At 42.6% G+C, this 13712-nt stretch overlaps 1 protein-coding gene across 1 annotated transcript in view; it reads left to right on the forward strand.

Annotated features, from left to right (window-relative positions):
- The window catches only part of atp13a3 (ATPase 13A3), a 199503-nt gene that overhangs the window by 31995 nt on the left and 153796 nt on the right, over nt 1-13712 (forward strand). The window contains 1 exon segment of the mRNA XM_072474301.1: nt 2251-2424. Within this exon segment, the coding sequence (XP_072330402.1) occupies nt 2251-2424 (174 nt within the window).

Consider the following 13712-nt stretch of genomic DNA (forward strand, 5'->3'; position numbering starts at 1 on the left):
GGGGACTTGCCTACAAGTCCCCCTCAGGCGGTGCCCACCCCACCCCATTCCGGCTCCCCCTTCTCCCCAGCAGCAGCAACCCAGTAACTCCCCCCTCCCACCCCCCCCCCCCCCCCTGCTAGATCCCCCACTAGCGTAGTTACACCCCCCATGTTGCTCCCAGAAGTCAGCAAACTCTGGCCGACCTCGGCTTCCCCCCCGTGACCTCGGCTCGCACCGTGCGACGCCCCCTCCTTCCTGCTTCCCTATTCCCGCCATGATTATGGAACATGGCAAAGAGCAGGAGTAACAGAATTGAGAGATCTGTTTGTAGATGGGACGTTTGCAAGTCTGGGAGCGCTGACTGAAAAATATGGGTTGCCCCAAGGGAATGCATTCCGGTATATGCAACTGAGGGCTTTTACGAGGTAACAGGTGAGGGAATTCCCGCAGCTCCCGACGCAGGAGGTGCAGGACAGAGTGATCTCAAAGACATGGGTGGGGGACGGTAAGGTGTCAGACATATATCGGGAGATGAGAGACGAGGGGGAGATTATGGTAGACGAGCTGAAAGGGAAATGGGAAGAAGAACTGGGGGAGGAGATTGAGGAGGGGCTGTGGGCTGATGCCCTAAGTAGGGTAAACTCATCGTCCTCGTGTGCCAGGCTAAGCCTGATACAATTTAAGGTGTTACACAGAGCGCATATGACTGGAACACGGCTTAGCAAATTTTTTGGAGTAGAGGATAGGTGTGCGAGATGCTCGAAAAGCCCAGCGAATCACACCCACATGTTCTGGTCATGTCCGGCACTACAGGGGTTTTGGGTGGGGGTGACAAAGGTGCTTTCGAAGGTAGTGGGGGTCCAGGTCGAACCAAGCTGGGGGTTGGCTATATTTGGGGTTGCAGAAGAGTCGGGAGTGCAGGAGGCGAGAGAGGCTGATGTTTTGGCCTTTGCGTCCCTAGTAGCCCGGCGCAGGATACTGTTGATGTGGAAAGAAGCCAAGCCCCCGGGGGTGGAGACCTGGATAAATGACATGGCAGGGTTTATAAAGCTGGAACGGATTAAGTTCGTCCTAAGGGGATCGGCTCAAGGGTTTACCAGGCGGTGGCAACCGTTCGTCGAATACCTCACAGAAAGATAGAGGGAATGGAAAAGAAGAAGACAGCAGCAGCAGCCCAGGGGGTGGGGGGTGGGGGTGGGTGGGGAGGAACCAGAGGGATTCTCAGGGATGTTAATATATAAGTATAATATGTATAGGTTGTTGTTATAGATAATTGTATATTGGACTGTTAAAACATATTTTTGGAGAATATTTATCTGGGACAAGGCAGTTGCCATTTAGTTTTGATTTTGTTTATATATTATTTATTTCTTGTTTATAAAACTGGCCATTGTTATTTATATTGTTATATTACTGTGTAAAGGATACACAATGTACTGTGATGGTTGGCCAAAAATTTTCAATAAAATATTTTAGAATCATAAAAATTAAAGAATCATAAACTCACATTGGATTTTTTTATTGTCAAGTATACCCATGTACAGTGAAAAGTATTTTTCTGCTAGCAGCTCAACAGATCATTAAGTACATGAAAATAAAATAAATACATAATAGAGCAACACAGGTTGCGCTATTACAACACAACACAAATACATAATAGGGCAACACCACACATCGCATTAAAACAATGAGTAGAGCGTTTCTGTATTCTCTCTCTGCAAAATTTTTTTTTTAATGTATGGTGGCCCACGACTGATTATGTCTATATTAGTCGCCCTTGATAAGACAAGGTTCCCCACGATTTACAGGCCAATCTCCTGTATCTTTTACACTGGACGTTGGCAATGCTCTTGGTTGCACATCTTTATGGAAGCAAATTCAAGGGAAGTCCTGACCCTTTAAGAGATACTCTTGAAGAAGTACTCTTGAAATCATATTTTTTAAGAAGGTTTATTTACCATTCAACTGTCACTGTCAGTAACTGCCATTTTTATTGCTTTTAGCTACATTGTCAATGTTAATTATAGCTCAAAATTAAGTTTTACTGCAAACATGCAATTTTTGTGAATTTTATCTCTTTGCCATTAAGCTTTTCCCATTACGTTTTATGTCTATAATTGCACTGCTTGATTAGTCAAGTTCTCAAACAGTGATATGCAACACAGACAAACAAATCAACAACATGCTACTGTTTAAAATAGAATAATGTACTTTATGAGCAAAGAAAAGTCTTGTTACCATCTACTGATATAGTTTTTTTTGTTGCAGGAGATTTATGGTTATAAACAGTGTCTTTGGAAGCTGGTTTTGGTTGCAATTGGTGTTATCTGCACTGGTGGTTTCCTCCTTCTGCTGCTTTACTGGATGCCTGAATGGAGCGTGAAGGCAACTTGCACACAAACCTCTCTCAAAGAGGCTGAAGTTGTGCTTTTGAGGACCACAGTAAGTACGCAGCTAGTAAATGTATTATGTCATCATTGTATTTATATTCTGTATTTTAGAACCCTAACCTATGCAGAATCTGTTTCAAAGAAAAAGATCACAATTAAATTTTAATTGTCATCGCCATTTTCCTAGTAGATACAAGTAAGTGACAATTTTTATTAGTGCAACATTTATCTTCCATTATACCGATCTCCATAATTTCTTGCAGCAGTGCAAGTGATGTGAGTGGAGTTTCATTGCCTCCTTGGATCTCCATTGAGAGTTATTAGAAGGCTGTATATACAAACATTCAGACATTTGCTTAAAATGTTACTTGTTAGACCTAGCCGACACGCAATTTTGCTTGTGAGTTTAAAAGCCAAAAAGCTCTTCCGTCAATAGAAAGTATGCAGTTGACAATTATTAAAAGGAAGACTTGCTTGCAGTGCAGTTATACTTCTGTTGGAGCAAAGTGAAACTTGTGAGACCGAGATGATGAAATATGCAGGAGTGATTGCTGGTTTGTGAAATCAATCCTGAAGATTTCATAGAATTCATAGAATTTACAGTGCAGAAGGAGGGTAAAAGTTTACATCAAGGTTTTGACACAAGGCAAAGAAGATATGTCCAAATAGTTTTGTGATTGACTGGCTGAGTGAAGCAGAATTTTCAATCGGGATCTCTTGATTTTGTCCACAGTGAGATTTGGTCTGAGAGGATAATGAATATGACCCACCATGGAAAGCCAGGGGGGTTGATAGAGTTAAAGGATCTTGGGAAGCACCGCTACAAGCAACCTCAAAGAAAAGCTGGCCTCATCCCATAAACTGAATTGTGTTGAGGTCATTGTGAGCTGGATCAATGGTTCTCAATAGGGTTGGTCATCCCTCAGGGTCTGTCCAGAAATAATCAGAACATTTGCCAAATGTGGGCCATAATCCATCTTCTTACATCTCTCTTTTGAATTTCTAAGCCACACTTGAATATATTGACCATTTGATTCAACCGATGACCAGTAATGGTAGCACAGTGATTAACTGTTGCTTCACAGCGCCAGGGTCCCAGGTTCGATTCCCGCTTGGGTCACTGTCTGTGATGTCTGCATGTTCTCCCCATGTCTGCGTGGGTTCCCTCTGGGCGCTCTGGTTTCCTTCCACAAGTCCCGAAAGACGTGCTTTTTAGGTGAATTGGCCATTCTGAAATCTCCCTCTGTGTACCCGAACAGGTGCCAGAATGTGGCGACTAGGGGATTTGCAGTAATTTCATTACAGTGTTAATGTAAGCCTTCTTGTGACAATAATAAAGATTATTATTATTAACTGAGTTTCATCACTCATTCAGGCACAAGAAGGCTCATAGTTGTAATGTGTCATTACACCCCTCACCTGAGCCTTGATCTGGTACCCATTCCTCTTCAGTCTCATGTCCAGCACCAGTAACAAGTTTCACGTTAAGAAAAAAGGCATATGTTTACTTGTTTAATTTTTACTGAAAAACAGTTATGTTGCTGGGGATTGGGACAATCCTTTGTTTTGGACGGTTGGGATGTCCCAGAAGGGTACACCGGTTGAGAAACCTCTGAACAAGATGATCTGCTACTGTAACAGAATTCACTTGCCCTACTTTATTTCCCAGAACAAGATTCAACGTTGTCTCTTTTCTTGTAGGACTGAATTAAGGAAGTTCTTTCGTGCATATATTAGAAATTCCACACCTTTCATATTTTTCGCAGTATGTATTAAGTAATTAAGACTTTTTAATATTCCTACATGCTGTTGAAATTTGTCAACAAATATACTTATCCATCTCCTCTCACTTAAGTTCTGTGTAAAAAGGCTCATTTTCTGCCAGTGCTGTGCATGTGCCGTTCGAGTGTTCCTCCGCCATGAGTACTCTCTTAGCACAGGTCTCAATTTGAGGCAAAAATAACATTAGGTGACACTGTACAGAAATTAATGGGAATTTTCCCTATTTCAACCTTAATACAGATAGAACAAATTTTCTGAACCTGGAGTGGGTGTGGGGTGGCTGATCATGGAGTGATTAAAGCTGTGGAATTGATGCATTTAGATGTTCAATTTGCGATAATTCTCTATAGGTTGCTTGTGTTTACACTAACTCATCCCGTTGAATTTACACATTTTGCAAAACAGGATATTAATATTTGTGTTTCTCCTTTTCAAATTTCGGTTAATTATGAATCAAGTCTGTCGCAATACTCAATACTAAATGTATTATGGGCCACCATCTTGTTTGTCTGGAACATATTGTAGCAGAATTATATTCCCTGTAATTATGACATTCCAACTGAACATAGTGGTGTCTGTGTGAATTTGTGCGCATGAGCAAATGGCCATTTTGCATTGTCAAGAGACATAGTGATTTAAATTTTTTTGAGCAATATAACAGCTCGCTCTCTGTTTTTTAACTCGGCCAAATAGTTTCAGTCCTAAAACCAGAACTGTAACTTCATGCTTAATCATTATAGCCATGCCCTCTCCTCTTTTTTCCTTTTTACCATGTCTGAATATTGAGAAACCATTCTTGGGATTATGGCCTTATATGAACCATAATCCCATGTTTATTAGTTACACCAAGCACGTTGATGCACATATAATTTCATATTTCACATTTGCGCTTTTCATCAATCTGTTTATTGCAATTTGGGGGATTTTTCTAATTTTACTATTGTCTTTCTGCTCTTTGATCTCCTTGCTGCTCCCTTCAGCAATTTTCTAGTTCTCCTCCCTGACAAATTAAAACCTCCCAAGCAGTACTAGTTAATGTATCAATGTAAACATTGGTTCCAGTTCTTTTCAGGAACAACACGTCCATCTTGTACATATGTCCCTTCCAATCACGCATTTATCTGCAATGCCTTCTTGTTTCTAGTCAAACTTTTTTTCATAGATCCTTTTTAAAATCTTTTCCCTAGCTCCTGAAACTCCCTGAAGAATATCTGTGCTTTTTGTTCTTTGGTTTGTAGTCTTGATTTGTGGAAGAAGTTAAGATCTTGACCAGACCCCAACAGTTGTTATGAAACTGACAGCAACTACAAACACTTTTAATTTTTTTAAACCGCAAGGAAAGGATACTTCGCTCCAGAAGTGATTCCATTGACCATTAGATATCTTTAGTATTAAAACAAACTTTATTCTTAACACAGGATTAAACACATTAGCATCACAGAAGATAGCTTTTCAATTAACAGTTAAACAATTCTTAAAATAAAAAGAGACTCTTTTTACTACTAACTTATACCTTCTCTATCTCCAATTAAGTCCATTGCCGGTCAAAAACCACATATAAACAAAGTTAGCAGACACTGGGTTACTTGCTGTACACTTGTATAGAGATTTCTTGGAAAGACTACTTGAAGAGAGAGATCCTTTCAGGAAACAGCCTGCAAGTCCTTCTGTCTGTGTCAGACTACTGCTTAACCTGATAGACTTTGGCAAAAGCTGCTGGCAGACTCTCAAACCTATATTAAACTATCTGAACACAATGCTTCAAATTATCTACTCTCCAGGGAATCTCCAGCAATCATAACAAAATTCCATTAGGCCTCTCTTTGTTATCACAGGCATGGTTGGAATGAATGATGATCTTACTTTTACAATATGGAGTCTTACAACACCAGGTTAAAGTCCAACAGGTTTGTTTCGAAGTCACTAGCTTTTGGAGCACTGCTCCTTCCTCAGGTGAATGAAGAGGTATATATAGACAGATTCAAAGATGCCAGACAATGCTTGGAATGCGAGCATTGGCAGGTGATTAAATCTTTACAGATCCAGAGATGGGGTAACCCCAGGTTAAAGAGGTGTGAATTGTGTCAAGCCAGTTCAGTTGGTAGGACTTTGCAGGCCAGCTGGTGGGGGATGAATGTAATGTGACATGAATCCCAGGTCCCGGTTGAGGCCGCACTCATGTGTGCGGAACTTGGCTATAGGTTTCTGCTCGGCGATTCTGCGTTGTCGCGCGTCCTGAAGGCCGTCTTGGAGAACGCTTACCCAGGGATCAGAGGCTGAATGCCCTTGACTGCTGAAGTGTTCCCCGACTGGAAGGGAACATTCCTGCCTGGTGATTGTCGCGCGATGTCCATTCATTCGTTGTCGCAGCGTCTGCATGGTCCCGCCAATGTACCACGCTTCGGGACATCCTTTCCTGCAGCGTATGAGGTAGACAACGTTGGCCGAGTCGCACGAGTATGTACCGCATACCTGGTGGGTGGTGTTCTCACGTGTAATGGTGGTATCCATGTCGATGATCTGGCACGTCTTTCAGAGATTGCCATGGCAGGGTTGTGTGGTGTCGTGGTCACTGTTCTGAAGGCTGGGTAGTTTGCTGCAAACAATGGTTTGTTTGAGGTTGCGCGGTTGTTTGAAGGCAAGTAGTGGGGGTGTGGGGATGACCTTGGCAAGATGTTCATCTTCATCCAAAATCAGTTGCATTCTTGGACACTCGTCTCCATCAAGGACGGTCACCTCAGCACTTCGCTTTATCGCAAACCCACGGATAACCTCACGATGCTCCACTTCTCCAGCTTCCACCCTAAACACATTAAAGACGCCATCCCCTATGGACAAGCTCTCCGTATACACAGGATCTGCTCAGACGAGGAGGAGCGTAACAGACATCTACAGACGTTGAAAGATGCCCTCGTACGAACGGGATATGGCGCTCGACTCATAGATCGACAGTTCCAACGCGCCACAACAAAACACCGCACCGACCTCCTCAGAAGACAAACATGGGACACAACCGACAGAATACGCTTAGTCGTCCAGTACGTTCCCGGCGCGGAGAAACTACGACATCTTCTTCACAGCCTTCAACACGTCATCGATGAAGATGAACATCTTGCCAAGGTCATCCCCACACCCCCACTACTTGCCTTCAAACAACCGCGCAACCTCAAACAAACCATTGTTTGCAGCAAACTACCCAGCTTTCAGAACAGTGACCACGGCACCACACAACCCTGCCATGGCAATCTCTGCAAGACGTGCCAGATCATCGACATGGATACCACCATTACACGTGAGAACACCACCCACCAGGTACGCGGTACATACTCGTGCGACTCGGCCAACAATGTCTACCTCATACGCTGCAGGAAAGGATGTCCCGAAGCGTGGTACATTGGCGGGACCATGCAGACGCTGCGACAACGAATGAACGGACATCGCGCGACAATCACCAGCCAGGAATGTTCCCTTCCAGTCGGGGAACACTTCAGCAGTCAAGGGCATTCAGCCTCTGATCTCCGGGTAAGCGTTCTCCAATGCAGCCTTCAGGACGCGCGACAACGCAGAATCGCCGAGCAGAAGCTTTTAGCCAAGTTCCGCACACATGAGTGCGGCCTCAACTGGGACCTGGGATTCATGTCGCATTACATTTATCCCCCACCATTTGGCCTGCGAAATCCTACCAACTGTCCTGGCTTGACACAGTTCACACCTCTTTAACCTGGGGTTACCCCATCTCTGGATCTGTAAAGATTTAATCACCTGCTAATGCTCGCATTCCAAGCATTGTCTGGCATCTTTGAATCTGTCTATATATATATATATATATATGTTTCGGAACATGCCTCTTCATTCACCTGAGGAAGGAGCAGTGCTCTGAAAGCTAGTGACATTGAAACAAACCTGTTGGACTTTAACCTGGTGTTGTAAGACTTCTTACTGTGCTCATCCCAGTCCAACGCCGGCATCTCCACATCATTTTACAACATCTCAATTGCACCTTTTGCAGCCACATAGTCTGGATACCTTAACCTAGATTTATATATACCTGAACTCAGACTTTTAAAAACATTACTGCAACAGATATAAAAGACAACTTTAATATAAATTTTTGGCATTCATCCCAAAGATTCATTTAAAAAGCTTATTTTCCATAATAGCCCACATTTTATGGTCAGTGGCAAAGGGAGGAAGCTAGTTTCTAGCTTCAGTGATTTAATGTACTCTAGAATGTTGTTTTCCTTTATTCCAACATGACTTATGCCTGCTGCAAGGAATTTGTGATGTTCAGCAATGAAGAAATCATTAAACAGCCTGACCAGCCAATCAGATTGAAGAATTCCCACAGGAACATAGGAACAGGAGTAGAACATTCAGACCATTCAGTGAGATCATGGCAAATCTGTAGCCTAACTCCATATACCTGCCTTTGGCACAAATCCATGAATGCTTAACAAAACATTATCTCAGATTTAGAATTACCAACTGATCTAATATAATTTGCCCTTTGTGAAAGAGGGTTCCAAACCTCTCCCACCCTTTGTGTGTAGAAGTGCTTCCTAATAGCTTCCTGAATGGCCTGGCCCTAATTTTTAGTCTGTGCCCCCCCTAGTTCTAGAATCTCCTACCACTGGAAACAGTTCATCTTTATCTATCCTGTCTTTTCCTGTTAATATCTTGAAGACTTTGATCAGATCACCCCTTAACCTTCTAAATTCTCAAGAAAACGGGCCTAATTTGTATAATCTCTCCTCATTACTTAATCCCTGAAGTCCAGGTATCATTCTTGTAAACCTACATTGCACACCCTCCAAGGCCAAAATATCCTTCCTTAAGGTGAGGTTGCCCAGATCTGTTCACAGTACCCTAAGTGGGATCTAACCAGGGTTTTGTAATGCTGCAGCAGAACTCCTGTGTCCTTATACTCCAGTCCTCTAGATATAAAGGCCAGCATTCCATTAGTCTTCTTGATTACTTTCTGCACTTGTTTGTGGCATTTGAAAAAAAAATCCTATTAAGGGGCAATTTAGCATGGCCAATCCACCTACCCTGCACATCTTTGAGTTGTTGTAGGGGTGATGCCCACGCAGACACGGGGAGAATGTCCAAGCTCCACACGGACAGTGATTCAAGGCCAGGATTGAACCTGGGTCCTCTGCGCTGTGAGGCAGCAGTGCTAACCACTGCATTACCGTGCTGCCCTATTCATAGAATAGAATCCCTACAGTACAGAAGGAGGCCAATCGGCCCATCAAGTCTGCACCAACTCCTCAAATGAGCACTCTACTCATACCCACTAACCCCCCCTTATTCCCGTACCCTAACCTGCACATCTTAATGTTTGTGGCAATTTAAAGATCTGGGCACCTGAACCCCCATGTCTCTTTGGAGATTCATGCCATCTGGACAGTACCCTGATTTATTGTTTTCCATCCGAAATGGATAACCCCACACTTGCTTACATTGAAATCCATTTGCCACAGTTTTGCCGAAATCCATTTGCCACAGTTTTGCCGATTCACCTAGTCTATTAATATCCCTTTGTAATTGTATGCTGTCATCTACACTGTCTACAATGCCATCCAACTTTGTGCGATCAGTAAATTTGGATATATGACTTTCTATGCCATTATCTAAGTAATTAATGAATAATGTGACAATTGAGGCCCTAACAAAGATCCCTGTGGGACACCGCTAGTCACATCCTGCCAATTTGAGCATCTACCCATTATCTCCACCTTCTGTCACCTGCCACTCAACCAATTTCCCAGTCATGTCAGTAATTTTCCTTTATTACAGTGGATTTTACCTTGGTTAACAGTCTCTTATGTGGGGACTTTATTTGGACTTAGCAAACCACAAAGTTCTGTGATGTAATATGGGTTGGAAATAATGCAGTGAGTCTTGACATCATCACATCTGAATGATTTCAGCATAGTGAGAATGCAGGGAAGACACAAAGTAATTATTTATATTTTTTATTTATATATATATATATATATATAATATCCCGAGTAAATCATGCACCTTTACTTCTATCTGCACAAATAATTCATTCATTTTATTTCGAATGCTCCGAGCGTTCAGGTACAAAGCCTTAAGGCTAGTCCTTTTAACATTCCTTGTCCCATGCCTACTATTTTTTTTACTGTGTCAGTATCTGATTCTGGCCCTTGATTTCTCTGCCTATTACTTTTCCTATTCTTCTCGCTGTCTTTTTCTCTTGTTCTTGATTCCCCCTGCTCTGAATCCGTACATAGGTTCCCATCCCATCACCCCTGCCATACTTCTTTAAACCCTCCCCAACTGCTCTAGCAAGGACAGTAGTCCTGTCCTGCCCAATTGTAACCCATCCAGTTTGTACTGGTCCCACCTTCCCCAGAACCGGTCCCAATGCCCCAGGCATCATGGTTGACCTCCTCTCAGCCTCAACTCCACTTTTCTGCCTGTTCTCCATAACCCTTTAACCCATTACCAATTAAAAATCTGTCTATCTCCTCAAATTTACTCAATGTCCTGGCATCCACCTCACTTTGGGGTAATGAATTCTATAGGTTCATGACCCTTTGAGAGAAGTAATTTTTCCCCACCTCTGTTTTAAATCTGCTACCCCTTATCCTAAAACTATGACTTCTTGTTTTAGATTGCCCCACAACAGGGAGCATCTGATCTATGTCTACGTTGTCAATACCTTTTATCATCTTGTATGCCTCAATTAGATCTTCTTTCATTCTTCTTAACTCAAAAGAGTAAAGGCCTAAACTGCTAAACTTCTCTTCATAAGACAAACCCCTCATCTCTGGAATCAATATAATGAACGTCCTCTAAACTGCTTCTGATGCAACTACATCCCTCCTCAAATAAGGGGACCAAAACTATACACAGCACTCCTGATGCGGTCTCATCAATGCCTCGCACACTTGCAGCAACACGTCCCTATTTTTATAGTCTATCCTTTTAGCTATAAAGGCCAAAATTCCATTTGCCTTCCTTATTACCTCTGTACCTGCAGACCAGTTTTCTGAGATTCGTGCACGAGAACACCCAGATCCCTGTGCACCGAAGTACTCTGAAATTTCTCTCCATTTAGATAATAAGTTGCCTTTCCATTTTTCTGACCAAAATGGATAACCTCACTCTTAGCCACGTTAAAATCCATCTGCCAAATTTTGGCCCACTCACCTAACCTATCAATATCCATTTTTAAATTTCTTATTTCGTCAATGCAACTTTCAATCCCACCTATTTTAGTGACATCTGCAAATTTGGCTATAGTACCTTCTATCCCTACATCCAAGTCATTAATATATATTGGAAATAGTTGGGACCCGAAGACTGAACCCTATGGCACCCCACTAGTTACATTTGCCAGCCAGAAAAAGACCCATTTGTCCTGACTCACTACCTTCTGTCGGTTAGCCAGTCTTCTATCCAAACTAATAAATTACCCCTAATCCCATGTGATCTTACCTTGTGTATTAAACTTCTAGGTGGCTCCTTATCAAATGTCTTCTGGAAGTCCAGATATACTACATCTACAGCAGGTCCATTATCACTTGTTACAGCTTTTGAAAAACTCTGGCAAATTAGTCAAACACGATTTACCTTCATACAACCACACTGACTGATTGTGCTTTGACTTTTTAAATGTCCTGTTATTACCTCCTTAATAATGAATTCCAACAATTTCCCAATGACAGATGTTAAACTAACTGGCTACTTTCTGCCTCCCTCCCTTTTTTGAATAAGGGCGTTACATTAGCATTTTCCAATCCATTGGTACCTTTTCCACATGCAGGGAATTTTGGACTATTCTAACCAATGGATCTGCTATCTCCACTGCCACTTCCTTTAAGACCCTGGTATGTAGATCATCAGGCCCTGGGTACTTGTCTGCCTTCAATCCCAGTAGTTTGTTTAGTCCTTTTTCTCTATTGATGATAATTGTTCTAAGTTCCTCCCTTTCTATTATCTATTACTGTTGGGGTGGTACTAGTGTCTCCACCCTGAATCCTGAGGCAAAATATTGATTTAGCTTCTCTGTCATTTCTGTGTTCCCCACTATTAACACCCCGGTCTCAACCGCCAATATATTCCAGAGAGGAAGAAAGATTCTAAGAAGGTGAAAAAAACATCCATGGCTAAGCAAGGAAGTTAAAGATACCCATAAAGACAAAGTACGAAGTCTTACAACACCAGGTTAAAGTCCAACAGGTTTGTTTCGATGTCACTAGCTTTCGGAGCGCTGCTCCTTCCTCAGGTGAATGAAGAGGTATGTTCCAGAAACATATATATAGACAAATTCAAAGATGCCAAACAATGCTTGGAATGCGACCATTAGCAGGTGATTAAATCTTTACAGATCCAGAGATGGGGTAACCCCAGGTTAAAGAGGTGTGAATTGAATCAAGCCAGGACAGTTGGTAAGATTTCGCAGGCCAGATGGTGGGGGATGAATGTAATGCGACATGAATCCCAGGTCCCGGTTGAGGCCGCACTCATGTGTGCGGAACTTGGCTATAAGTTTCTGCTCGGCGATTCTGCGTTGTCGCGCGTCCTGAAGGCCGCCTTGGAGAACGCTTACCCGGAGATCAGAGGCTGAATGCCCTTGACTGCTGAAGTGTTCCCCGACTGGAAGGGAACATTCCTGCCTGGTGATTGTTGCGCGATGTCCGTTCATTCGTTGTCGCAGCGTCTGCATGGTCTCGCCAATGTACCACGCTTCGGGACATCCTTTCCTGCAGCGTATGAGGTAGACAACGTTGGCCGAGTCGCACGAGTATGTACCGCGTACCTGGACGGTGGTGTTCTCACGTGTAATGGTGGTATCCATGTCGATGATCTGGCACTTCCTTGCTTAGCCATGGATGTTTTTTCACCTTCTTAGAATCTTTCTTCCTCTCTGGAATATATATTAGTTGGGAGGAATTTAATATCTTCTTCAACAACTGCTACTGCTCATCAACTGCCCTACGTTTTAGTCTTCCTGCCAGGTCCACCATGACCAAGTCTGTCCTCATGCCGATGTAATTACATTTGGTTAACTTTCTAGAATGCTAGTGTGGGACTCCAGTTTCTCGCCCTCAATCTGAATTAAAGTTAAACTTGAAATATAAAATATTTTGTGGGATGTTTTCCCGGAAAAGAATGAATACTAGCACCAATAAGATTTGGAGTTTATAACTTGAAGTACACTATTTCATTGATTTATCCCAACCATTAACGAGTTTGTCCCATAACCAAATGTAAATCTGTGTGCATACCTATCTCTATCTTATGAAAGATGCCAGTAGGCAGTCCCTGATTGTACCATTTTGCTTCATGCTTTTGTTACATATTTTATTGTAAAATTCTTATGTTCATATTTATAATAAACCGACCATATATTCCTCAAACATTGAAACCCTTCACCACCGACGAACAATGGCAGCTGTGTGTACCATCTACAAGATGCACTGCAGTAACTCACCAAGGTTCCTTGGACAGCACCTTTCAAACCCAGGACCACTATCATCTAGAAGAACAAGAGCAGCAGATACCTGGGTACCCAACCTCCTG

Source organism: Scyliorhinus torazame, chromosome 14 (genome assembly GCF_047496885.1).
Source record: "Scyliorhinus torazame isolate Kashiwa2021f chromosome 14, sScyTor2.1, whole genome shotgun sequence".
NCBI lineage: Eukaryota > Metazoa > Chordata > Chondrichthyes > Carcharhiniformes > Scyliorhinidae > Scyliorhinus > Scyliorhinus torazame.